Below are 27,980 nucleotides of genomic sequence, written 5' to 3'. Positions count from 1 at the left end.
GAATGAAGATGATATGTATGAGTGCAAATGAAGTGTAGTCTTGTACAGTCTCAGTTTGACCATTCCTGAGATGTGTGGTTAACTGAAACCCAACCCATCAAAGAACACCGTTATCCATGATCTAGTATTCAAATCCATGTAAAAATAACTGACTTAACTAGGACTTGAATGCTGGAACTCTTGACTTCTAAATCAGCTGATTTGGGAAGACACGTTCACCACTAGACCAACCCGGTGGGTTATACTTGTCTGATCTATTGTACTATTGCTGTTAATACAAGACTAGTTGTTAAGGGTTCAAATTAGCAGTCATGCTAATATCTTTTATCAATGGGGCTGAATTCTGATTTTCAATATTTAACTACCTGTAAATAAATCTGACAATTACTTTAAATTACGTTTTGTATGTAATCACTGTTTTATTATTATTATTATTATTATTATTATTATTATGGTAGTGATTACTATTTCTATTATTTGTTTCACTATTGTCGATTACTATTATTATTGATTTGTCCTGTTTTACTTATGTTTTTAAACCAATAAATTGTAATTATACAAACATTTTAAACTGTTAATCTCTCAATATCCTGATCCAAGCCACGAACATGCGGCAATATATAACCTGGTAATAAACAATGAACATCTAATAACAAAAAACAAATTAAATTCCTATAATGAAAATTTTAAATCCACAATTTGAAATAGATAATAATAAAATGTTAAAATTATTTAGGTATCAATATTGAAATAAGCAAGGACAACCAAACTGAATCATCAGTATACAGAAAACCTATATCTAATAATATAACAGTTCATAAAAATATAAACTGCCCTTGGTCTCATAAAACTAACACAAATACGATTTATAGAGCAATCAAATACACATGTAACAAATATAAGTTAAATAATGAAATAAACATCATAAAACATATAATGGTTTAAAATTTATATGATACTACTTTAATTGATAATTTATAAAAAACTACTAATAAAACACAATAACAAAATAACTACCTTACAACTAATATATAATAAGACACAACGGAGTGAAAAAAGTATATATAAATATTCATACATTAATAATAAAATTGAAATTACTACTAAAACTTACAATAAAGAAATAATTAAACTAGCATACAAACCTAATAATCATGTAATAAAATATTTTTTTAAAAAATTAATAAATAAAATAAACAATCTGTGTAGAATTTATAAAATTAAATGTAATGTGTGTGATATTATTTATATAGGCAAAATTTTAGATCCTTTACAACTAAATTTCTTGAACATTAATGAAATTACAAAAATAATAGATTAGGTTTATCCAGTATTGCAGACTATTTAATAAGCATTTTATTTTTGATATTAACACTAATTTAGAAACATTAGAAATTAATAAGGATGACATAAAATTAAATATATTAGAAAAATATTAAATATATAAATATAAATAAAATTAAAATTTGATAAACCATCAGTATTTGAGGGAAACAGTCTTACAAAAAAACTGCAACAGACAGCACCACTTGTACAAATTAATACACAATTTTCATTATAGTTTAATATTTTTATTTAAAAAATTTTATTACCCAATAACGAAATTATTTCAATCATGATTGAGAATGCAGAATCCCATGAAAGTACTTTCATGAAAAATTAAGGTAAGATACATCTTATTTCAATATTCTGTACTAGGTGGACTATTTAATATAATTTAACAGTACAGAGGAATAATATGATTCTTAAAAAGATTAATTTCATTTGTTTCTGTGTTTCTCTGTGTGTGTGTGTGTGTTTCTGTATGTGTGTGAGTGTTTCTCTCTCTCTATCCCTCTCTCTGTGTTTATGTGTATATATATATATATATATATGTGTGTGTGTGTGTGTGTGTGTTTCTCTCTCTCTCTCTCTCTGTGTGTGTGTGTGTGTGTGTGTATAATCTTTTAAAAATTTAAATAATTCATTAACATTTTAACCGCTGTGTTAATAAAATTTAATATGATATGAAATATAAACCAAAAAAACACGGTAACATTTTAAGTTACATTTTAACTTACAATGTTAATTTCCAATACTCAATTTTTGCGGTACCCTGCATTTTCAGTTGCTATTGAACTCTTTTTTCTTTTTTTTTGTCTTAAGTCATTTGACTGGTTTGATACAACTCTCTAAGATTCCCTATCCAGTGCCAGTCGTTTCATTTCAGTATACCCCCCACATCTTACATCCCTAACAATTTATTTTACATTTTCCAAACATTGCCTGCCTACACAATTTTTTCCTTCTACCTGTTCCTCTAATATTAAAGCGACTATTCCAGGATGCCTTAATATGTGGCCTATAAGTCTTGTCTCTTCTTTTAACTATATTTTTCCAAATGCTTCTTTCTTCATCTATTTGCCGTAACACCTCTTCATTTGTCACTTTATCCACCCATCTGATTTTTAACATTCTCCTATAGCACCACATTTCAAAAGCTTCTAATCTTTTCTTCTGATACTCCGATTGTCCAAATTTCACTTCCATATAAAGCGACACTCCAAACATATACTTTCAAAAATCTTTTCCTGACATTTAAATTAATTTTTGATGTAAACAAATTATATTTCTGACTGAAGGCTCGTTTCGCTTGTGCTATTCGGCATTTTATATCGCTCCTGCTTCGTCCATCTTTAGTAATTTTACTTCCCAAATAACAAAATTCTTCTACCTCCATAATCTTTTCTCCTCCTATTTTCACATTCAGTGGTCCATCTTTGTTATTTCTACTACATTTCATTACTTTTGTTTTGCTCTTGTTTATTTTCATGCGATAGTTGTTGCACAGGACTTCATCCATCCCGTTCATTGTTTCTTCTAAATCCTTTTTACTCAAAGCTAGAATTACTATATCATCAGCAAATCGTAGCATCTTTATCTTTTCACCTTGTACTGTTACTTCAGATCTAAATTGTTCTTTAACATCATTAACTGCTAGTTCTATGTAAAGATTAAAAAGTACCGAAGATAGGGAACATCCTTGTCAGAGTCTCTTTCTTATTACGGCTTCTTTCTTATGTTCTTCAATTATTACTGTTGCTGTGTGGTTCCTGTAAATGTTAGCAATTGTTCTTCTATCTCTGTATTTGAACCCTATTTTTTTAAAATGCTGAACAACTTATTCAAGTATACGTTATCGAATGTCTTTTCTAGGTCAATAAATGCCAAGTAAGTTGGTTTGTTTTTCTTTAATCTTCCTTCTACTATTAATCTGAGTGCTAAAATTGCTTCCCTTGTCCCTATTCTTTTCCTGAAACCAAATTGGTCTTCTCCTAACACTTCTTCCACTCTCCTCTCAATTCTTCTGTACAGAATTCTAGTTAAGATTTTGAATGCATGGCTAGTTAAGCTAATTGTTCTGTATTCTTCACATTTATCTGCTCCTGCTTTCTTTGGTATCATGACTACAACACTCTTTTTGAAGTTTGACGGAACTTCCCCTTTTTTATAAATATTACACACCAGTTTATATAATCTATCAATCAAATTGAACTCAATAACATAAAATTTTTAATTCTTTTAATACTTTGTAATTTTGTATTAAATTATTTTCTGTTTTGAAATTCTGAATTGTTTATGAACATATAATATAAATTTTGCTGTCCAAAACGGGAATAATTTAATTTTTAAAACGCATTATTTTCTTTTTCAAAAGGAAAATAATATGGAAAAAGAAAAGTATTATTGGAAATTAATATGGTAAAACTTACCTAATAAATATGTGTTTTGGCGGTTTATGTTTCATATAATATATCAATGAAATTAATCTTTTTAAGAATCATATTATTCCTCTGTACTATTAAATTATATTTACATTTTATTACACTTTATAATATATATATATATATATATAAATCTTATTTTCATGTAATAAATTACTAAAAATGAAAAGTAATTACATTTACACAATTAAGAAACCATCTTACCTAAAACCAAGATCCTTTTCGATTTTGATTACATCTGATGATTTAAATTTTGATCTAACTAGTCTTAAAGTTTGAGATCCACGTGGTCGTCCTCTCTTCTTACTTTGATTATCACAACTATTCACTGTTATAGAATTTACTGCATCTGATGTTTCTTCCAAAGGCACTTCTTCTAATTCCCTCTCATCTTTTAGCATGTTCTGATCTTGAAGGGCTTCTGTCTTACTTTCCATTAAAGAGTTTTTATCTATCCTCTGATCTGTTAATTCAAAAGAAAAAAAATCACTCAAATATTATAAAAATGATTTTGTATACACACAAAGTAATCACAAAGATTTTCAAATAGTAAATATCATGTTCACCATATAATTAGATGGCTGATTTCATCAAATACGTTTAAAAAGACTATAAGATACGTGGAAAATCAGAAATGAAAGGTTAACCAAATTTACATTTTTTTAACACCATCAAACTCACTAAATGAAAATTTCAGTTCATTTTTGATTAAATTTATTTTATTTATTTAATACCAGGTTACATAATAACACAGTACATAGTACAGTGACACTGTACCAACAATACTCTGCAGAGATGCCAAGGCATCTGTACACAGTACGGTGTAAAAGAGAAAAGCTTAAAATTAGAACTTAAAAATATAAAATAATAATGATAACATCTGAATACAGTCTCTTAAGCACTCATCTACAGGGTCTCCCATATAAAACGCAACCATGAAATTTCATCACTCATCCATGAAATTTCAAAAGTCAGGCTTTTATTATGTATAGTTTTTAATTGTTTTACTTTATTTTTATTAGCTGTCCCCCATGCAATTATATCATAGATAAAATACTGTAATAAATTCCATAAATATATATAGAGAGAGAGAGAGAGAGAGAGATAGAGAGAGAGAGATAGAGAGAGAGAGATATTCCAAATTGCACAGCAATCTCTCAGGAGATAGTTTTATAGCCAAAAAGAAGGAAGAAGTTCATATAAACATGGGTCAGAAAATAATTTGTTAATGAATCTGGGTAAACGAAACACTTAGCCCTGCTTTCTTCTCCATCTGTGAAATTAAACCACACTAAAATTCTTAGGGTACAATCAAGGGATAAATTTGGCATTTCCTTATGGTTTTGATTAAAAGAAATTGAATAAAAAAAGTCCCAGACCTCTACCTCAGTTAGGTTTTAAGAACAACGCAGTAAAATACAAATACGTTTAGTTGAAAAATATACTTTTTTAGGTTTAGAATAACTTTGTTAATTTACCAATAAACAAATAAAAATTTCTAGTTAACTTTGTAGAGAATTTAATTCTGAGAAAATTAATGTAAATAATGTTTTTTAAGATTAGACACAAATTTGAAAAGTTCAACTTAGAATAAATTATAAATGTAAATTAGAAACAAAATACACAAACTGGATCATAAAAGTGATATGATTTTAATCAGAACAATTTTCATCAATTTTTGAACATAATTTAAATGAAAATAAATACAAAACTTATAAATACAGAAAAAAATGAATAAAAAATAGATTTAAAAAAAAGCACATAATTTTTGTTTTTTTCTAAAAATTATTAAATATCAAAATGGTTACTTGATAAAGCTGCAAGCATTTCTTCAAAGCAGTAGCTCAATATGGAATTCTGTTCAATGCATAGTTCAGCTCGGTGAATCCAAGCTAGCCAGGCACTTCTAATAGCATCAATATTATTCCTAATAGTAGCTCCAACTTCTATCATACAATGGCTCAATTCTTCTTGTGTGCCAACATGAGCAGAATAGACTAACAACTTCATCCAACCCCAAAGGAAAAAGTCCACTGGCGTGAGATCAAGGTGGCCATTTTGTTGATTTTTTTTGACCAGTACATTGATTACTAAATGTGTTATTTAAATTATTTATCATATCACAACAATAGTGAGCAGGTGTGCCATCAATGAAAAACCACATCTGCAAGTGGAATATCTGCCAAGAGTTTCATAAGTTTGGTTTGTAAAAAATGAAAGTACTGCTCTTTATTGAGACTTGGAAGTAAAAAAAAAAGGTCCTATGAGATTATCATCAGGAAGACCACACCACACATTAAATGAAAAAGAGCACTGGAAATGACTCATAGAGATTTTCTTCTGCCCAACGTGTTTCAATAATTTACAATGCCATTTCTTATAAAAGAGGATTGATTCATCAGTAATTAGAATATTACTTACGAAATCCGGATGATGTTCACATTTTCTAATTAACCATCAACAGAATTTCATCCTATTATCAAAATCAAGTGGTAGTAACATTTGCACACATGTAGATGCACACAGGATGGGTATTATTGTTGCTCCTGTAACTTTTGACACACGTGTCTACATTTCTCACAAAATGTTTACAACCAGCATTGAATTGTTCTGGTTTAAGCATACCTGTTTCTTGAATGTCCAGTCTCAATGTTTTGCAATCTGTTACTCTTTGAGTTAATGTTCATTTTCCTGGTATTCACACATAGCAACCAATCTATTTTTATTTACTTTACCATAAATTAATAATATGTCCATCAACTCTCCAAATGAAACAAAATTTATCACCCATTGTGAATGACTGACCAAACAATAGCAATACCACTCAAATGAATATTCAAATGTTAGACACTAAACTTAATTGTTGATCAGTTGTTACAGCCAACCTATGAAAAAATAAAAATTTTTAATATGCAAATTCTTCTGTTTAATATCATATTACTTTTCCAATCCAATTTTTGTGTTTAGTTTCTAATTAAAGTTGAACTTCTCAAATTTGTGTTTAATTTTAACAGATATTATTTACTTAATTTTCTCAGAATTAAATTCCTTACAAAGTTAACTAGAAATTTTTATTTGTTTATTGGTAGATTAACACAGTTATTTTACTCCAAACCTAAAAGAGTATATTTTTTTGACAAAATGTTTTCATGTTTTACCCTGTTTTTTTCTTTCTTCTTAAAACGTGAGATAGAGATCTGGGATTACTTTTACTCAATTTCTTAGATCAATAACCATAAGAAAGCACCAAATTTACCCCTTAATTTGTACCCTAAGGATTTTAATACAATTTAATTTCACAGAGAGAGCAGAAAGTAGGGCTAAATGTTGTGCGAGCTGAAATTCACTAATAAACACTTTTCTGACCCATGTCTATATGGACTTTTTTTTTTTTTTTAACAGCGCCAGAGAGACTGTCATGCAATATGCAAATGAATTTTGAAATGTAAGAGTCTGCTTAGTCTAGATAATGCAAACAGTATATTTTATTTTATTTGAAATTTCACAATCCTATCTGAACTATTGATCAATGATAATATCTGAATAGTTTGTATAACATTGTTTTTGAACAGAAATGAATCTGTTCGAAGAAACTTTGATGATGAAGAAGGCTATGGTGATTTAGAAAGTACAGAAGAGAGATCTAGATTTCCAAGGTGAGAATAGCGAATGTTACAAAATTGCTCAAGTAGAACCTAATAAATCATGATCTTAGTAATATTAATTAATAAAAACCATTTACCAACAACTTTTTTTGTATATTTTCAAGTACTTTCAGATACCAAATCCATCTTCAGGAACTCAAAAAACTTTTATATTATTCTTAAAATCACAATATAGCCACAAAATTATTACTAGTAATAATACTAGTAAATAATTTACTAGTACTAGTTAATAATTTTTGTAGTTATATTTTTGGATATGTTGCCAATTGCAAGATTGAAATCAGAAGGTATATAGTTATAATGATTACCAAAAATTAAGTTCAAATATATCATTAATATAAATAAAATGTAACAATAGCCCAAGAATGGTTCCTTGTGGAACATCACTATTCAAAACTTGTAGTTTGCTCTTTATTCCATTAGTTTTAAAATATTGTAACTGAAAAGATAAACCTCTGATATCAACTTTTTCAAGCTTTTCAGTTAAAATTTGATGTTCTACAGTATCGACGGCTTTAGTCAGATCCAAAAATATAGCTACAATGGGTTTACTTTTGTCTAGATTTTGGTAAATGATTTCAGAAGTCAAATAAATACATTTTTTAATTACAAAGTGTACAAAAGAGAATATTGGGATTTTAATCTGTTATACCTTTTGGTGGTGTTCACTGTTGATTTAAGACTTGACTCAAAGAGTAAAAAGGGCAGTTTTAGTTGCGAACATAGTGGTCAACTGATTCCCTATCTTTCCATTTGATAGTGCCATTAGCAAAGATGGCAACTCCTAAAAAGAAAGCTTTCCGTGATTTTTGCAGTTTACTAAATGTGAATCTATAGTTACAGATGAACATGCCTTCCTTAGAAAGTTTAATTGTGATTCTCCAAGTGAGAATAACATTCGCCTATGGCATAGTAATTAGAAACGACCAAATGTCTAGTAAAGAGAAGAGTATGAGAGGCTCAAGGGTGAATGAAGAAAAAAATGTTGAATGTGTCAAAGAGCCTTTCCTGCATAGTTGTTGAAAATTTGGGAAAACCAGCCATAAACTATGTTGGAGATGACAGTGTGGAATGTTTTAAGAAAGTGCTTTCATATATATCCATACCATTTACAGTTGTTACAGGCTTTGAAGCCCACTAACTGCACCGTGTGTACCAACTTTACAATTAAAATGTTGCAGCATGTAGATGATGACTTTCTTCAACGAATTCTGTTTAGGATAAGTCAATATTTCATCTTAGTGGAAAAAGTTAACAAACATATTGTCCATATCTCAGAGTGAAAAAATCCCCATACTCTCACACTGCAAAAGGGACTCCCCAAAATTAAATGATTCAGTGCAATTTTGCAAGGACAAGTTTACAGGCTGTTTTTTTTCACTGAAGCAAGCATAACAGGAATTGTTTATTTGGATATGCTGAGTATTTGGCTCTTTCCTGAACTGCAAGATGAATCAGAGAATGTTATTTGGCAACAAGATGGTATTGCCAATTCCTCACTGGCATTACTCTGTACAGAATCTGTTGAATAATGTTTTTCCTATCACTGGATCAATCGCCATAGATCCGATGGCAGAGCTTGTTGTCAGTGGTGTCCAAGATCATCTGATCTGACTCCATGTGAATTTTTCCTTAGGAGTTTTACATAGGATCTTGTATATGTGTCTCTACCATCTATTGATCTACCCGATTTGAGGCACAGGACTGAACCAGCTGTTACTTCCATTATGCCAGACATTCTGGTTAAAGTATGAGATGAGCTCTCCTATTGACTAGATGTGTGCTGTGTGATGAAAGATATTCATATCAAACAATTATGGGGGAAAACTCTATAAATTAATCTTTCATTTTATTCATGATTCATTACTGTAATCAAAGTTAAGAGATATTAAATAGGTTTAAAACCCTGACATTCTTTTTTGAATATCCTGCATTTTTGAAGTAACGTAAACCAACTTTAACTTTTCTATCCCTCTTTTATTGCACCATTTGCTGTGTTTCCATTTTCTTTTACACTAATTTTATCTATCTCATTCACAGAAATAAATGCTATGAACTTATTTCTATTGTTTGAAGTAGCCTAATTGTCTGACAGTCAACAGTCATAGAGATTTATATTTTTCCACTTCCAAATACATCTTAATTTATCAGTATGAGTTCATTCAACCATGTACACATATCTTGGTTATTTTATGTAGATTTCTCATTATAATCTACAATGCATAATATTATTTGAGCAGTATTTTATTTTAATAATTTTTGTATAATGCCTATAATTATTCTATATTGTTCATTCATGTATTTGCCTAGATCAGGATTATTTACCAACTACTGAGAAAAAATAATCCAACAACACAGACCATCTGCATTTATGTTCTCAAGATGCTAATGTTAAAAGAAGTTTGCTGAAAATCATGGTAATATTGTCTGGACTGTAACACTGCACTTCACATGGATCCATGCTTCCAGGTTTTTTTTTTGACTTATAGACTGTTATAAACACTTACATAATAATAATAATATATTAAAGTTGTAAACAGTGTATCTAAAAAAATGTGTATACAAAACCCAATTAAAAAGTAAAGTATGCTTCAATTACGTTGAGATAAAATTATTTGTTTATCAAAAGATACGATTCTTCAATCCCTCAATATGGTGAGAAGAAAACATTATTTTATAATTAAGCATAATAAGTGTACAACATCAACTGGTAATAAAACTAATTTTACTTTTACAATGATTTTGATTTTAAATCACAGAAAATGTTTCTTAATAATACAACTATGCATGAAATGAAGGAGGAGAAACAAGAAATGTAAAATATATAATTTCTTTTTACTATAATAAAATAAAAACTCATTACCATTAAATTGTGTGACTGCTACAATTTTTACTTTACCCTCTGGAATTGCAATGGTTAATACATCCTTTTTTAACTTAATTCCTGATTGGGTTATTTAAACAACAATAATATTTATTTTCTGATTTGTCCATGACAGCCAGTGATGAAAATTATTAAAAAATTAAAATTTTTTAAGACAAAACAAATCAAAATTAATTAATTTCTTTTTAATCTTACATATCAATGCTGTTTTTTTTTGTTTTTTTTTTACAATTTTCAGTGATTGGGTTGCCATTTTGTTTTTCATTATGGCCTCCTTAATTGTGGTCAAAAGCTTTATTAAATGTGATGTATGTCTGCTTATTTAATTAATTTAGTATTGTCTGCTATTTGTATGCAACAGTCCAATTGTGCATTATAACAGTATTCAGCTGTTTTAATTTTTGTGTCTGTTATTGCTGTTGTTAATGATTTGCTTCTGTATAGTGGTTTGCAAGTATGTTTCCATGTTTCTAGCACTTTTAAGTATTCACCATATCTCTGCTTGAAATGGTATCCTATTTGTTCAACACAGAACAACATCAATCAGAATAAATTAGCTTAAATATTCATGGGATCCCTTTTTTACTGTGAGGTAATTCATTTAATTTTTTTTTTTTGTAGATTATATTGCAGTCAGTTATTTAAAATATTATTGCTATTTTTTTTAAGTTTACGCTTATATATTGTATAAACAAACATGTAAACATGCTCCACATAATTGTTATGCAAGTTTTATTTTGTTACCTTTACATGTTTATGAAATATTATATTCATTTCCGTAAGATATTTTATTGACATCGTTTTATCTATTCTTTAGATGATATGGGTGTAAATTTCTTCTGAACTCTTAAACTTTAGTGAGACTGGATCTTTTATATAAGCAGCTAAAATTATATTTCTAAGATCTGTGGAGAAGGGTTGACCAAAGAGGCCACAATCATATGAAAAATTATTTATGAGTAACATCCCATGTAACATTCCATTCCCATATCCCCCGCGTGCAAGGTTCAAGCTTATGTGGCGATATCAAGCAAAAAAATCAAAAATCATCTGTTCCTTGTTAAATTACATAATTATGAGGTAGAAAAATGAACTGAGTATTATTTACATAATCTGCAACAGCTTTTTCATAACATACTGCCATTACAAAAGTGGTATTATAAAGCATCCATAAGACAGGACATCAGTAGACTGAGAACCTAGGCATATTATTACTTCATTTCACAGATTAATTAATGCAGTACACAAACGCTGTATTTTGAATATTTAAATGCAAGTTAAAAAATTCAAGCTTTAATTTAATCAATTTTATTAATTTTTTATGTTTAATTAAATTAAAACAGATAAGTTTAAAGGAAAAATATATAGTTTATCGAGGATTTAAAAAAAATTTCTTTAACGTATTAATTAATGTAGTACACAAATCCCGTATTTTTAATATTTAAGAACAGGTTGTTATAACCTAATCCAAGAATTAAAGAAGAAGATAAGTTTTGTCAAAACGTTTTGATAAAAGTTTCAATAAGTTTTTTTTTTCTGTTTAAATATTGAAAAACTTTATTGAAAACAGTTTTTCAAAGCTGACAAGTAGCTATTACTGGTAACTATTACTGGAGTACTGAAAGATTGCAGCTCAGGAAAGGATAATTACTATACTGCTAAAAGCAATCTGATAAATATTGTATTTATCTCAATAAACTGTTAATGCAACACAGCAGAATTATAACTGAACAATCATTCTTTAAAAATCTTAGACCCAATAATAAATTACCTCCACAATTATATGAAACATTAAGTGACTTAATCCTAAATCAGGCAAAGTAATTAAAAATAAGCTATTATTAAAGTCACTGTGAATACTGTGAATATCATAAACAATACCAGATTATTACAGAAAAAACCAAATTACCTGTAAAAGTTGGATCAGCCTCGGTAACAAAACCTTCAAACTGTGGGGTTTGAATACTTGGCTGTGGAGCTGGAGATGCAGCTGGTGGAGGCGGAAGGGGAAGAGGAAGAGAAGTAGGCACAGGAATAGATAAAGGAGAAGGAGGAGGTGGTGCAAGTGTAGGCCTTTTTCCTGTAGCTGAAACAGCAAGACTTGGAGTTGAGACTGTGTGGCTGGTAGAACTCATAATCAACTGTACAGCTGGAAAAGTAGTAACCGGTTGTACAACAGCTGTAGTAATAACTGAATTAAGAGGAACAGATGCAGCGGTATCAGAACACTTATGAGAAGAACTGTATAGTAGTGTCTCCTTGTCAGAACAAACATCATCCACAATGGTGGTTAGTCTATTTCTTTCTGGTAACACTGACTTGTTATGATCATCTGAAGAAAGAAAATGACACTAAAAATACCACATTTATTTTATACATCAGATTATTATATTAGACAATATACAGCTGTATTTAAATAATAAAAAGTAAATGTTACAATTAACTGGCTAAACTCTAATAATGTAAAGAAATAAGTGAAAAAGTTTTAAATTTAATGAAAATAAGAAAACATTTTTCCATATAATTGAAAAAAGAAAATAATTATATATATATATATATATATATATATATATATATATATATATATATATATATATATATATAATTATAGAGATTCTACCCAATAATAGCTGAATTAGAAATACATTCCAATCAAAAAGAGTGTAGTTCAAACCCAAGCTGCTTAGAACCACATCCAGAATCACTAAGGAACCAGTTCCATAATTACCACTGCCTTAAAGAAACCCAAATCTGTTTACACTGTACACTCATGCGAGTTATTTTTGTAGTGTTTAATGACTGCCAACATGACAGATTTGAAGAAGTATCCTCTTCATCTCATCCTCTTCAGAGGACATATGTATATCTAAACTGGAACTCTCAAGGAGAGTTCCAGTATGGATTTCTTGTCACAAGTGACAATTAAGGATGTCCTACCAGAAATTCTGGCAATATTGCCCCGCCTGCTCAAAGCAAAATCTCTGAAGGACTATATTCAGTCCATCATAGAGTGCATCATGAACCTGCTACCTAGGTATGGTTAGGCAAACTCTCAGACTGCTAGAGTGGAACTCCATTCAATAGTAGGAGAGACGGCAGAACTTTGCTGTCTGGCCGAGGATCTACTAACTGACATGATACTGTTGTTGACACATGTCTGAACATGAACAAACAACAGACCATTCAGAATTACTTTATGTATAGGACGGATAGGCCAGTACGACCCAGACACGCTGCCAGTGGCGGAACCGCAATTTTAGTCCACAGACACCATATACACACACAGGTCGACCTCCACACTAACGTAATGGAGCAGACTTGTGTACATGTGGAGCATCTCATGGTGTATCAGCTTTTGGTTTCGGCTTATAATAAACCAAATTCAGCAGTACCTGGTGTAGATCTAGGTGGCGTGCTAGAAAATTGGGATGGGCCCATGATACTCATGGGTGAACTCAATGCTAATCACAGGTCTTGGAATAGCAATGTGATAAGTGCAAATGGCAGGTTGCTATACAAAAGGGCATGATCATACCGGTTAGTTCATAGGCACCAAAGTGCCCACCTCTGTTTATAGAACAGGAAGATCAAGACATGATGTACTCCACATTGCAATCATGAAAGCGTTAACAACTCCAGTCACGATTGAAACGACAGAAGACCTTAGCTCGGACCACTCTCCTATCTTATTGGAGTTGGACCAAACAGGGGACAGCCGAGACCTCCCAACTATACCCCAAAGGTCAATGAATTGGAAAAGGTTCTATGAAACTCTCCAATGGATTACAGGCCAGCGCATCCTTAACTCCTGACCATACCGGAAGAAATCGATGACATGGTTGAACGCGTAACATCATCAATGACCGAGGCTCTGTCAAACAGCTCTACAGAAAAGACCATGAGGCCTATCCATAATAATCTCCCACCTCACATCTCTGACGTTATAGCAGAGAAGCACCGACTGAGGAGGAAATATCACCCTGTCTTCCGATGATAAAAGGGCTTTTTATATTCAAACAGACAGAGTGAAACAGCTGCTGGCAAAACATCGAAAGGATTCGTGGAACAAATACCTTGTCTTGGTTTCAGACAACCACTCCTCGGTATTCAGGCTAAACAAAAAACTACGAGAAGGAAAAAAGCCCCGCCACCCGGTTGTGGGGCAATGAGGCCTTCTGTCATATTTGGAGGTGGACAGGGCGGAGGTTTTTGTCAACACCCTGGAGAACCAATTTACTCCGAACCCCCACTCCCTCCGGTGGAGGACACCCCAATAGAAACAGACCAAGTCACTGAGGCAAAGGTTTCCACAGCAATGAAAGCTATAAGCCCCGACAAGGCTCCGGGTGTTGACAGGATTGGTGCCTGCTTAGGTTAGATTCCAGAATGTTCCACCCGCTCTTATAGCGACCATAACCACAACATTCACATCAATTTTGTACGTTGAATATTTTCCAAATTGTTGAAAAACTGCAAAGATGGTATGCCTACCCAAACCTGGGAAAAGTCTGCTCTTTCCCCAGAATTACAGGTCATCTCCTTATTATCAGTGTTGTCAAAGCTATTCGAAAGGATTTTCCTGGAGAGACTTAAGTGATATTTGGGAAAAGAAGTACGGTCTAAGCAATTTGGGTTCAGGGAGGACTGCAACTGGTTAAAATAATCTTCAGTCTTGTCAGAAATTAGAAATTGTTGTAAATAGAAAAGCGGTAACTGCAATCGTTTTTCTAGATGTGGCTAAACCCTTTGCCAAAGTTTGGCATAGCGGCTTACTATATAAACTCATGCATACAACGATTCCCTGTCGCTTGTCAAATTCATACGGTCTTATTTACTACACCGAAAATTTGTTGTACACTTAGGGGGAACAATCTCCTCCACCAGAGGCACAGCTGCTGGAGTCCCCCAAGGAGCAGTGCTTTCACCATTCTTGAACACGACCTACATCAACGATGTGCCGCTGTTGGAAGGAGTCAAAACAGCTCTTTATACAGACAACACGGCATATTATTATGAGTCCAGAAGTGTAGATTTTACAATCGATAGCCTCCAAAGACAATTGGATCTAGTAGATCTGTGCAGGAGAATCAAGGTCAATGGTGAAAAATCAGTGGCAGTGATGCTCACATACAAGACACGTGCTCCAACCAGGCAGTTGGAAATCTCAGGACAGAAAATCCTCTTTGGGAAAACAATCAAGTACCCTGGGAGTAGTCCTGGAACCCACCACTAGGGTTGGTCTAGTGGTGAAGGCGTCTGAAGTCGAGAGTTCCAGCGTTCAAGTCCTAGTAAAGCCAGTTATTTTTACATGGATTTGAATACTAGATCGTAGATACCGGTGTTCTTTGGTGGATGGGTTTCAATTAACCACACATCTCAGGAATGGTCGAACTGAGAATGTACAAGACTACACTTCATTTACACTCATACATATCATCCTCATTCATCCTCTGAAGTATTATCTGAATGGTAGTTACCAGAGGCTAAACAGGAAAACCAAAAACAAAGGGAGTAGTCCTGGATAAACACCTTACCTTAGGAGAACATGTTAAATATGTAACCTAATGGGCACAGGCCATCAGGGCCTCACTACACCCAGTACTGAACAGTGCCAGCCCATATCCACTGGCAACAAAACTGATCATTTTTTGGCTATACGTCCTGCCGATTCTAACATATGCTTACCCAGCATGGGGAGCTTTGTTGAACTCCACGCTTCAAAAGAAATTAGAAACCGTCCAAAACATAATGTTGTGAACAATATTTGGAGCACCATGGTTCATCAGAAACGCCACTCTTAGCCATAATGAGGGACTATAAATCGTATCCATGGTAGGGGTGGCGCAAGCACGCAGACTGTTCTGGAAAGCAATCGTGTTCGAACGGCCATCTCCGGGACATCTGCCGAGAAGACCCTACTCCACAGGGTATAATAAAACGGCCTCATGCCATATTAGACAAACCACCATGAAGAGGCGGTACAGGAGTCAAAAAATGACATACCAGGCTTAGGAGCCTCTACATCGCATAACCTATAAATGGAAACCATGCGAAAGTGACTGTTTTCACAATTAAATTTTTATCAAAACCTGGCCAACACCCCACACCGTTCCACGAAAAGACCAAAATTTAATTCAGTCAGCACATGCGACTCCCTCCAGAGAAGGGGGCGCATTGCTCCCTCCAAATAACTAGGGCCCCAGTAGGTGTATTCCTGCTAGCCCATAAGTGCTAGTACTGAAAGGACTTCAGCAAACGGATTGAAAGGGAGTCATGCCAGGAGTACTAGGCTCAAAAGCTTAGTCTCCCACGGTCAGATCCAGTAAATAAATTTCATGCTGGTCCATATGGATAGGAAGGCAAATTATCAAATCTGTCCATAAATAAAACTTAAAATTTATAACCGCCATTAAATAACCCTGAAACCCACTTGATAATAGAAAGATACAGCAGCAAGGGACTTTGTCCAGGCTCTGTGATCTATACAGAGAAATATTGAAACTCCTGCCATTCTTGCGTTTCGTTCAGTTCTGTTCCACTGTGTATGCTATGGCACTATCTTACTGGAACTAAATGTGACTAATTTTCACTTCTGTTACCTGACTCCATATATATATGTATTTATATATATATATGAAGGTGAGTGAAATATAAACCCAAGATTTGGTTTTTAACATATATTAATATAGTATAACAGAAAATACACTTATTGCTTTTCTCCACAGTCTGATTGATGTTCTACACATTTTTTCCAATGTGAGGGGAGCTTATCAATCCCATCTTCATAAAACGTTTGAAGACATAACACTAAACAATAGCACATGAACCTCCACTAGACATTGTCACTGTTCTTCCAGTGCCTCTTTCAATGGTTCACACAAAAATAAATTTCAGGAATAAATCTGGAAGGAATGTACTAAGGTTTCCCAGTAAATTTCATCCAGTTTGTCCTGAGTACTAATGACTACATAAGCCCTGGCGTTGTCGTGAAGAACTAAATCTCTGATTGAGTGTTGGCGCTTTTTGTTGCTGTAAAAGGTAGCTTTCACTCTGTACAAGAGCTGGCAGTAGTATGCAGCATTCACAGAGTGACATAGCTAGACAAAATTGAAAGAGTAATATGCCTTTCCAGTCTCAAAAGACAGTTGTAAAGAGTTTTCCTGCTGACAGATATGTTTTCACTTTTACAGGACAAAAGTTTCAATTCCTACAACACTCCATACTCACTAATTTTGATTTGAGACAGTAGTTAAATGATTACTTGGTGCGAAAATTTATTTTCCTCTCATCAAAATCAATGCAGGTGCCTTTGGCAAATTTTCTGTCAGGCCTATTTCTGATTTTGGGTCCAAAGTCTTAGAACCTCAACTTGCAGTCTATGCAAAACTAAGGTGCTTTGTGACAATGGAATGGGCACTTTCATGACTGATACCCACTTCCAAAGCAATTTCATTGACCATAAGATGCCAGTAGTCTTCAATGAGTTCACAGGTCAATCAAATGTTATCAACAATCATATTTGTCCTTGAATGCCAATTATAATCAATTTTCTATACCTTCATGCCCTCCTTTAAATTTTCTAGTCCAGTTACACTCGGGTATATGACATCATATTCCCAAATTGTTTCAAACAGTTTAGTGAAACTTCTGGAAGGTTTGATACTCTCATACATAAGAAACTTCATGATAATTCACTGCAAAATCAATGATGAAACCTCTTGCTCTGACATGATGCTACTGGCCAGAAAGATGGGAATGACGAGAGGACCGGAACACCCATTCCCTTCCTAAATCTCCAATATCAATATCCCTCCTCGCCAGCCCACTCAAGTTCATACACGAGTCATTAAGACAAAAGGTATTGAATGGTCCCTGAGTATATATAACTATGACATTTTATAAATAAATAAATGCAGAAGTGACCTGTTCATAGTAACATGGTAAAAGATCTTTGGCTGTAATATAAGAGCTGTTAAAAATTTTTATCACTTCCAAGGTTGGCAATTTCATCAGTTTGTGAAATCATACTTTCTATTTATATATATATTTATTTTAGCAACTTTTAGAAGTCAACTTTATGCCTGTTATCCACAAAACACACTGTTGGATTAACAGCAAAGTATCACAAAGCAATTAAAGTGAATTTTGATGTATTATTGCACAACTAAAAAAAATGCAAATGGAGGGTGACTATCTACAAAAAATTATTTTTAAGAAGTTATTGATATTAAACAGATTCAAAAATGGTATAAATTTTAGTTTAATTCGATCATATAGTTGTGATAATTACATAAATTAACTTTTTAACTCAATTTAATAGAAATTAGTTAATAGTTAACAGAAGTAGTTAATAGAAAGTAGTTTTAACAAACAAAAAAATAGTGATTTTTTAATAAAATCACTACATATTAAACCTTTTCAGTAAAATGTTTAGTACAAAATAGAATAAAAAGTTATAACAAACTGTCTTAACAATAATTTAGACATTTAACAATGAAGAACAAAAAAATTAATTATGCTAACCAATGTCTTGCTTTTCAGCACGATCTGAGATAGCAGCCACCATCAAAGCAACCTCTGACACACAGACTTCATGATCTTGTATTAAATGAACCTATTTTATAAACAAACAAATAAATTACCTTTTAATAACAGAATTATATAAAGATATTTATACATACTATATTAATTTAAGACATACCATGAAAGAAATTAAGATTACTTTTTATGATTATGTTATAAAAAAATTGTTTTTAAGTCACATAGTTTATCTGACTAATTGGTAATTTCAATCTGCTGAAACTATTTTTCTATTTCATGTCACTATGCAGGCAGCACGCGCACACGTGTGTGTGGGCACAGGCGCACCATCAAAAATTATAACAGTCTACTGTTGGGTAAGCACCTCATTTTAGTCACTGATTCTTAAAAACATTCATTGTCATAATTTTTAATAATGTTTTTTAGGGAACAGCCATCAGCATAGACAGCTAATTTTTTCAATATTTCTCAGTTTTTTGCAAGCTCATTATTTCATGATATCTTATCCCTTCAGCAATGGTGTTCCATTTTTACCGCAATTGCAAATAAATTTATTTTAGTTATAAATGTATCTTATTTATTACCTTATTCATTCTTCTATCTATATATCGACAATTGATTTCAATTTTATCCATATGCTACCATCACACAATAAACAATTTTTCCAAGGAATTGTCCACTTCACAATTTACTTTCATAGGAAAAAAAAGGTGAGAGCCAATTTTTTTCACCTATTTTCTTTTAACTTGCATATTAACCTCTATATCAAATTAAGACTTCTAATTTCATAGAAAATGGGATGCAGAGAGTATTATCATTAAACAGAACAGTACTTTTTAACAAGAGACCACATTTCTTTGTTTTGTATTGCACAATAAAGGAAAAGAATCCTTTAAAATGGAATTTAGCTTTTTTTGTACATCCAGAGTTAAGCCTTTTGAAACAAAGTAATTTATAACTCTGGAACTTCAATTTTATCCAGTTTTCAGAAAACGTCAAAACTTGTTTGCTTTACTCAATCACCACAAACAAGCAACTAAACATATGATCTGAAACTTGGTAGTATGCCATCTAAAGGATCATACTAACAAACATCAAAGCTATTTAGTCATATTTATGCCATCTCTGTGTCAGGCCAAGAACTTTCCAAATGACCCTGGTACATAGATATTCCTTCAGCTACAGGCTAGCATATAAAATAAGTTACTCTTCTTTACAATGATGATGAACAGTAAATTTTGTAGCTTGTGTAAAATACCAAGCCTGAACAGGATTTAAAACTAAAACCTTCAAAGAAAGACAAATGTAATTAATTTATCACAAATGAAAATCATGAATGATCTTCCTTCATTGAAGAAAATGGAATAATTTTATTGCACTTGTTTTATTCATAATCTCATCACTACAAACACACTTCAATAATTTTACTTTAAATTTATACTGAATATACTTTTCTTGTATTTAAACAAAAATCACACTTCAAATTTTAGATTTAGTGGAATTCTATTTTTTTCACACTTAGTAAAAACTCAGAAAAACAATAATAACCATATTTAGTCATAAAAGTTTATTGAGCCTGCATAGATGAGCACTATAACAAGCTTTTCTTTATTTTCTGGGTTTACGAATTTTTTCCTTTTTTTAACCTCTGGGACCTCGTTAGGTATTGCTTCTGAGGATGAGGTGAATGACAAGTAGCAAGTGAAAATGTCATGTCTTAACAGGATTCAAACCCAAGACCTCTGGATGAAAGGCCGAGACGCTACCACTTGTGCCATGGAGGTCGCTGGGTTTATGACCTTATTCCATAAAATTATAGCATTATTAAAAAAAATTAATTAAGATACAAGTACATAGTTTGTAAGTTCAATACACCCACCTTCCACAGTTTAATAGTTAACCAAAATGCTGCCGACCAAAAATGTATATTAGACAGCAAGTTAAACCTAAAAAAAATTAAGAGCAAACAACTACTCTTCATAAATATCTATCATTGGAACAAGACAGATATTTAAAGAAACCATTACAAAATAATAAAATAATAGAGATCATGAAAGACAAATGAGGACGCAACTTTACTAATGTTTAAAACTTAAAATTACAATTTGTACTGAAGTTATGGGCAATTTACAACAAAGATGGAGGAGTGGATGCAAAAATGAAGAAGAAAATGATTCAACAGAAGTAAATAAATAAAATGCAGGCACAATAACCATAGACTAATGAAAAATTATTACCTGAAATAAATAAAACAAACTCATGTTGAATGCAACACTAAAAATAAAAAGAAAATTACATAAATTAAATAGTAAATATATCTGGTAGTGTTGAACACAACAGATCAAATGAGAGGGAACATTTAACCATAAAATTTTCCATTTTATTCCAGTCTAGGAATAAAAGGAAATAAGTAATTTACCGCATTCATCATGAAGAAGCATAGCAAGTAGGATGATGTAGGAAATAAATGGAGTGCAATAACAAATATAAAAAATTAATTTAAAACTTTACTTGATGTTACAGATCAAGCAGAACAAGGAGATTCATCTAAAAAAATATAAGGTCAAAGAAAACAACTGAAAGGAAGCTAAAATAGTTGGAATACATGAAACTGATGTAAAAAAATTTCTAGCTTGATGAGAGAATTTCATTATTTAAGGACAACAATACTGACAACTCAAATATAACACAGAAAAATTAATGTGAAAAAAATAAATAAAATGGATCATAAACGAAGGAATGAAACCTTGATAAACCATAATAATCTATCTGATTTGATGTTCTGAAATAAATAAATAATATGTTCTACTACTTACACATAAAATACACATGCAAAACTAAACAAGTTTAAGTAATTGATTTAATGATTAACCTAATACGTTTAATAAGAGTGAGCAAACTGTTAGCAACCTATATGAAAATAAAACATTCATGAAAAAATTTTATTAAATTTTAAGAATGAAATAAACATTAAATAATTATATGACTTACAGTAATTTTGTTACAATAAATGTTTAAAATATCCCCCACTTTCAGCTAAAAGGGCATAAATATTGCTTCATATTAGCAGCTACTTTTTTTAATGGTCCAGCACTAATATGGGATATTTACACTTAAATGTTCTGGTTGAGTAGATAAACTGTGCTACGATTATTTCTGAACAATTTTTCTTTTAAATAACCCCCCTTATGAAAAAATCAAGGGAGATAAATCTGGTGATCTAGGTGGCACAGACCACTTTCTTCCTGAAAAATTCATAAAGCACTAAACACAGTATTATTTGCTGTGTAGTTTGTTGCACCATCTAACTGCAACCAGCAATTGCATTCATTCTCTTTTATAGCACTATGAAGTCAGTTATAATTTGCTGGTAATGTTCAAATGGTACAGTTTCAATGAAAAATATTGGACTCGCTATTCTCTTTCAAGAAAACATGCACCAAGCTACAATCTTTTATGAAAGTAATGTAGTCTTGAAGAAAATGTGAGGGTTCTCTGCACTCCAGTATCCCTCGTGTTGGCTGTTTACATAGATAATTAGATGAAATTAGCCTCATCACAAAAAAAAGGTTGTCAAAGATCAGAATGCTCCTGTGAAAAAACACATAAACCATTTGCAGTAATTGGGTCGTTTTCTGTAATCAGGTATTGCAATTGCTGCATGACATGAATATAGTATGGATATAATTTAATTTCTTTGTAGCTTTGTAGACACGCCCATATGATAATCCAGGCTGCTGAGATAGTCTTCTTACTGACTTTCAAAGTGATCTTTCAAAGGATGTACAGACACATTAAAGACTTATCATTTAAAACTGGCCAGATCAATTTTGTTCATCTACACTGCCAGTTTCTCAAAACTGTGCAGAATTGTTGATTGACTGGGTATACTTGAGAAGCTACAGCAAAGTTTTCCTGGCACTTTAAAAACTATTGCAATTTAAAATAGTTTTCAAGAAGAAATACACTTTGAAACTGTGTTAAACACATGATAAATGTTTTTATTTATAGCATACCTGCTATAAATAAATATCTGTCTGTGGTATATCATACCACAGACAGACAAAATAGAGAGTAATTGATTGATGTGTAAACATTATTGCTAAAAAGTCAAGCATTACCAAACCCACCCATAATCCCAACCTACAAGCACATTTCCACTTCACGGGATTAATGAAATCACGGTTTGTAAATTTTTACTCACCTATATAACTGAAAGAATATAAATATAGATAAACCAGAAGTATTTTTATGTTGCAACATAAAAACCCAGTACTGAAATACATGTAAATAACAAACATATATAGGAACAAGTACAATTGCTAAAAAAATTAATTAACTGGATATAAATACTATAAATCACGACATGCAATACTGGTTTGGATCAGATTGAATCAGATTACACAAATAAAAATGTTTAATGCAAACAGCATTGATTCCAATAAGAATATGATCTAAATTAATATTTTAATTTATACAAAAATACCTTATGTTGCATTTTAATAGAATTGATAATTTTCATAAAGTCTCGCATAACAAATACATTTTATAAAAAAAACCTATGGAAAATAGCTTAACAAAATTTTAAATTATAAATAGAACAAGTAATAAGACATCTTTCACAATATTCTACCTATATTAAACTTATCTATAATGTTCCAAACAACAATCAATAAAAATACCTAACTTAAAATAAATTTACCAGTTTAAGTGAGTCTATATTATGCTTGCTATTTTGCTGTGTTTATAAATATTTTTAATCAATAACTATACACACAATTAATAATAATAATAAAAAATATGAAATTAAATGTAGCCAAAAAAAATATGTTTAGAATAAGTGAAAGTGTTTTCAGGATTTTTTTGGAAATTTTTATTCAGCTTCTTTGTTGGTGGTTTACTGTGGTGTTACTGTTATCATTGTCAAAAATATATCTGAAATACCTGAGAAAAGAACCCTCATATGGTGCTAGTATATGGTAAACTATTGTGTATGACCACATGTTAGATTTTTTTATACAAAAAAAACTAAACAACATAAATGGAATATGTTGTGTAATTTTGTAATATATGAAAAAACACCAAGCCTGATCATGATTCAAATCCAAAATATGCTTGATGAAAGGCTAAGACACTATCACTCTAATACAATAATTTAAAATTGTTTTGTATAAATTTAATTTTTTTAAAATCTCACGTTACTAAATTATGATGAGTTAATTCTTTTAAAAAGGCAAATATAAACTCTGAAAAAATCTGGAAGCATTGTTTCATATATTTCTAAAGTAAGCAATTTAATTTGCAATTGTAAGACAATGAGCTACTGAGATAGAAGAAAATAGAGAAAGAGAAGATTGTTGCCAACCATCTATAAATTGAAAAAAAGAAACTTTACTTAAATTATAGCCATACCTAACCAATGATTCTGTTAATTTTAGAATTTATTTTATATGCATATAAGCATTGTGGATTTTTTTTTTAATTTTGTAGTTATTTCACTGAAAAGTTTTTTTTCATGTTTAATTCCATTAAACCGAACATATACCAAACATTTTTATATGAATTTCTTTGTTCTAGATGATGAATGTCGCCATTGCATCAACTGCTGCTTTGTCTGAAGATTCAAATAAGAAATCCAAGTTTTATCCCCAGTAACAATGTGATCAAACAATTCATTATCTTCATTGACAACACAAAAATTCATATGCTGTAGCGAGACTTTTTCCTTGTGTTTGTTGGATAACATCTTCAGTAGCCATCCGGTAGACAATTTTTTATAGCCCAGTTTTTCAGTCAAAACTTCATAAACCAAAGATTGTGAAACAACAAAGGCAATTGTGATACAGTGAAATACTGCTTTTCTCTAATCTTTTTATCAATTTTTTCAGTCAAATCATCCATTACCACTGACTTGCAGATGGGTCATTCCACGTCAAGTGGTTCAGTTCTGAAAATCGTCCCCACTTGACCATCTACAAATATCACCAAATTTTTGGTGGAGATTCCCTATGGAATGAAATGCCATTTTATCAAATTGCAGCTCTTTATCTGCTATGGTCGATTTTTTGTGGCCTCTTCAAAAAGGGATACTTAGTTATAGTTTGTGGACACATGTAAAAATTGTTATCTTCGACTAACAATTTTGATGACAATAATAAAGATATAGATTCGAAAATTGGTACTGTTGGTTAACTTCTTAAGCTATATCCTAATATGCTAGTCACAACCTTCTTTTCAAACCTGCTTTTGAAATATAACAGCTGAAATTCAGCCAAAAATTTGTTACAACATTTTGGAAGTCAAAGTCTGAGCTTATATATTTCCCAATCTAATTCTTTAATCAGAATGAGACTTCGAATTTGAAAAAAGGAATAATTTTGTATAAGATCCTGGGAGTTTCAAAGCAACTGAAATCTTATGTCAAAGAAATTCACCACCAAATTTGGTCAAAAATTGTTTATCATGATCTTTGGTCAATATTAGAAGGCTTATATATCAGATATACCTTCTCAAATTTTGTTAGTTTTATAATGGGTGGAAAGGGCAGCTTTTAAAAACATAATCCATTAATCTTGTTTTCTAACCTGTGTATTATAGTAAGTAAGAAAGCTTTACAAAGACAACACTGACAGACAAAAGAGATTTTTTTAATGTTACTCTAAGTGTGATACCATTTCTTGAATTGCTTTTCTATGTTTATTACAGATCTGCAAAAACAATTTTTCTATCACCCTTTGTTTTAAAAAACTCCACTTCAAAAAAAATTACAGAAAAATATAGTTAAAATCTGTCAAATTTACAATTTTGCATGGCCATACCTGTGTTAGAATGATTTTGCTGATGCTTTTCTATTATAGCCGAAGGCACATCCTGAATTAATGTCCAACAATAATCAGCTAGCATGTTAGTATCCCATTTCTCTTTATAGTGGCTTTCCATCACCGAAATGTCTTGGTGGAAATGTTCACAGTGTTCATCACTTATGTCTCTGAGGTTGTTCAGGAAAAAACGCAGATGTGAGTGGAGGAAATGTATCTTCAAAGACATATTACATCCCATGGCTCTGTATGAAGTAAGAAGTTGAATAACAACATAGTGGTAATTTTCGGATTTTTGTTTGCCGAGAAAAGTTTTGCAAATGTCTTTAAACGAAGCCCAAGCTGCGCTTTCTACATTATTTAAAACCGAGTTAAATCTTTGACCAACTCTCTTATTTGAGGACCAACAAATATTCCTTCTTTAATTTTACCTTCACTTACATACAGAAACTTCTGTTTGATATACAAAAATCCAAGACTATCCTTCATTACTTTTTCAAAACTTTTATAAAATTTTTCATTAGTCCTAGCTTGATATGGAGAGGGGGTTTAAATATGATTTGGGTCCAACTCAGGCCTCATGAATAATATTTTTCCCATTTGGAGTTAAGTTTTCTCGTTTCTTCCATTCTTTGATAGCATAATGTTTATCCCTAGCTCATTCACAAAGAAAATACATGTACTTTGTATAGCCTAACTGCATGCCTAACAAAATAGCTATAACTTTAAAATTACCACACATGTTCCAACTATGTTTTTTATAATTTATTTTTTCAAGAACGTCTTTCATCACATCGTATGTCTCTTTCAAATTAATACCATAAATGATTGGTATCGAAGGATATTACCATTCGTGTAGTAGAACCACTTTTAAACTATACTTGAACGAATCTATGAAAAGGCTCCAGTCCTCAGGTTTATGAATTTGTCTTAAGTGCAACTTAAGCTCATCAACATTTGTGCAATAAACCAAATTATTTTCATCAATAAAGTACTGAGAAAGTTCTTTTTGTCAGCTTCAAAAGCCCAAATTTTTTTTTATTTTTTCAATTAAATTCCAACCTTGCAGTCTTGATCAACAGTTCAGCTTGATTTTTTGATAAATTTAAATCCCTAACCAAGTCATTTAGTTCACTTAGTGATAAAAGATGTGGCTTATTGGAAGATAATTCAAAATCAATATCATTGTCTTCTTCAGTACTGCCTGATTCTTCATCGCTGCTTTTGAAACATACATTCACAGGTGGCTCAGGAACTGGAATAATTTCACTGAGGTACAGGCCTGACTGCAGACTGCAATAAAGGATATTTTACAGTATGTTTAGATTTTTTAGAAATTATAGACACTACTTAAACAAACGTAACAATCGGTTACATGATCCTTTGGTTCAAGCCAAACCATAGGTACACCAAATGGCAAAGCCTTCCATGTACCGTTAACCATCCTCTTAAATATACAGAACAATTGGTGCTTACTATATGAGGAGCCCACGTCTAATCCTGATCACCAATTTTGCACTGAAAGTACGAATGATATGCTTTTTTAATTAAAGATGTAATGTTTTTTCTATTTGATTTTAAGGTAAACTCACCACATACATAAAAAAAGGCATCCATATCATTTACACAATTTCGAGGCATTATGACACTGTTAACAAACTTAAAACAGCAATAAGACTGAACAAAATTAATTCATTCCTAAATCCAGTACTTAATATAAACAACACAGCTGTGTTTTCAGCCACATATTTTAACCTGCACAGACATGATTAATCTTGTCCATGAAGACTCTTCAGCATTAGATATGATGTGGTGATATGATTTAATTCTCTGTCTAGTATTGTTTATTTATAGCTTACAAATTATGTTAACAAAGTTAAACAATAAAAAATGAGCTAACAAAATACAATATAGTTGCTTAAAATGCTAAATATATGTCGAAAAATGAAAAAAATCCTTTAATTTAAATTTAATAGTGGGTGATAGAAAGATTCTGAGTTCATATTCGTTTTCAGAATCAAAAAAGATTAAAATCATGTATCGCATGTTAGAAAACAAAAATATGTTTATCAGTGTAATCAATCATTTGCATGTGTCACGATTTTTAATCTGTGAACCTTTCTAATTAAAACAGCTAAAGGTGGAAAAACATTCAATGCTTCAGAACATTATTAGATTTTTTAAATGTTCTAAAATTTACAATATCTTGAAAAAAATTGGCAATGTTCCAGAAAATTTTGGACTACTGTATAACTTTCTAGGCTGATTTTTAAAAATCCATTTTCTAAAATGTTCTAGAAATTTCTAG

General features: G+C 31.4%; 1 protein-coding gene across 6 annotated transcripts in view; it reads right to left on the bottom strand.

Moving 5' to 3' along the window:
* LOC142318989 (uncharacterized) overlaps nt 1–27,980 on the bottom strand; it is a 143,130-nt gene that overhangs the window by 51,909 nt on the left and 63,241 nt on the right. For all 6 annotated transcript variants that reach the window (XR_012755088.1, XR_012755087.1, XR_012755085.1 and 3 more), the window contains 3 exons: nt 18,837–18,927; nt 12,223–12,645; nt 3,969–4,227 (listed from right to left, as the gene is read on the bottom strand). Coding sequence is in view for 2 of the 6 variants with exons in the window: in XM_075355758.1 (XP_075211873.1) it covers nt 3,969–4,227; nt 12,223–12,645; nt 18,837–18,927 (773 nt within the window). In the remaining 4 variants the exon portion in view is untranslated. The remainder of the gene's footprint in view (nt 1–3,968; nt 4,228–12,222; nt 12,646–18,836; nt 18,928–27,980) is intronic.

This window comes from Lycorma delicatula, chromosome 1 (genome assembly GCF_047948215.1).
Source record: "Lycorma delicatula isolate Av1 chromosome 1, ASM4794821v1, whole genome shotgun sequence".
In the NCBI taxonomy this organism is placed as follows: Eukaryota; Metazoa; Arthropoda; class Insecta; order Hemiptera; family Fulgoridae; genus Lycorma; species Lycorma delicatula.
Note: the sequence above shows the minus strand (reverse complement) of the source record. Positions and strands in the feature narration are given on the sequence as shown.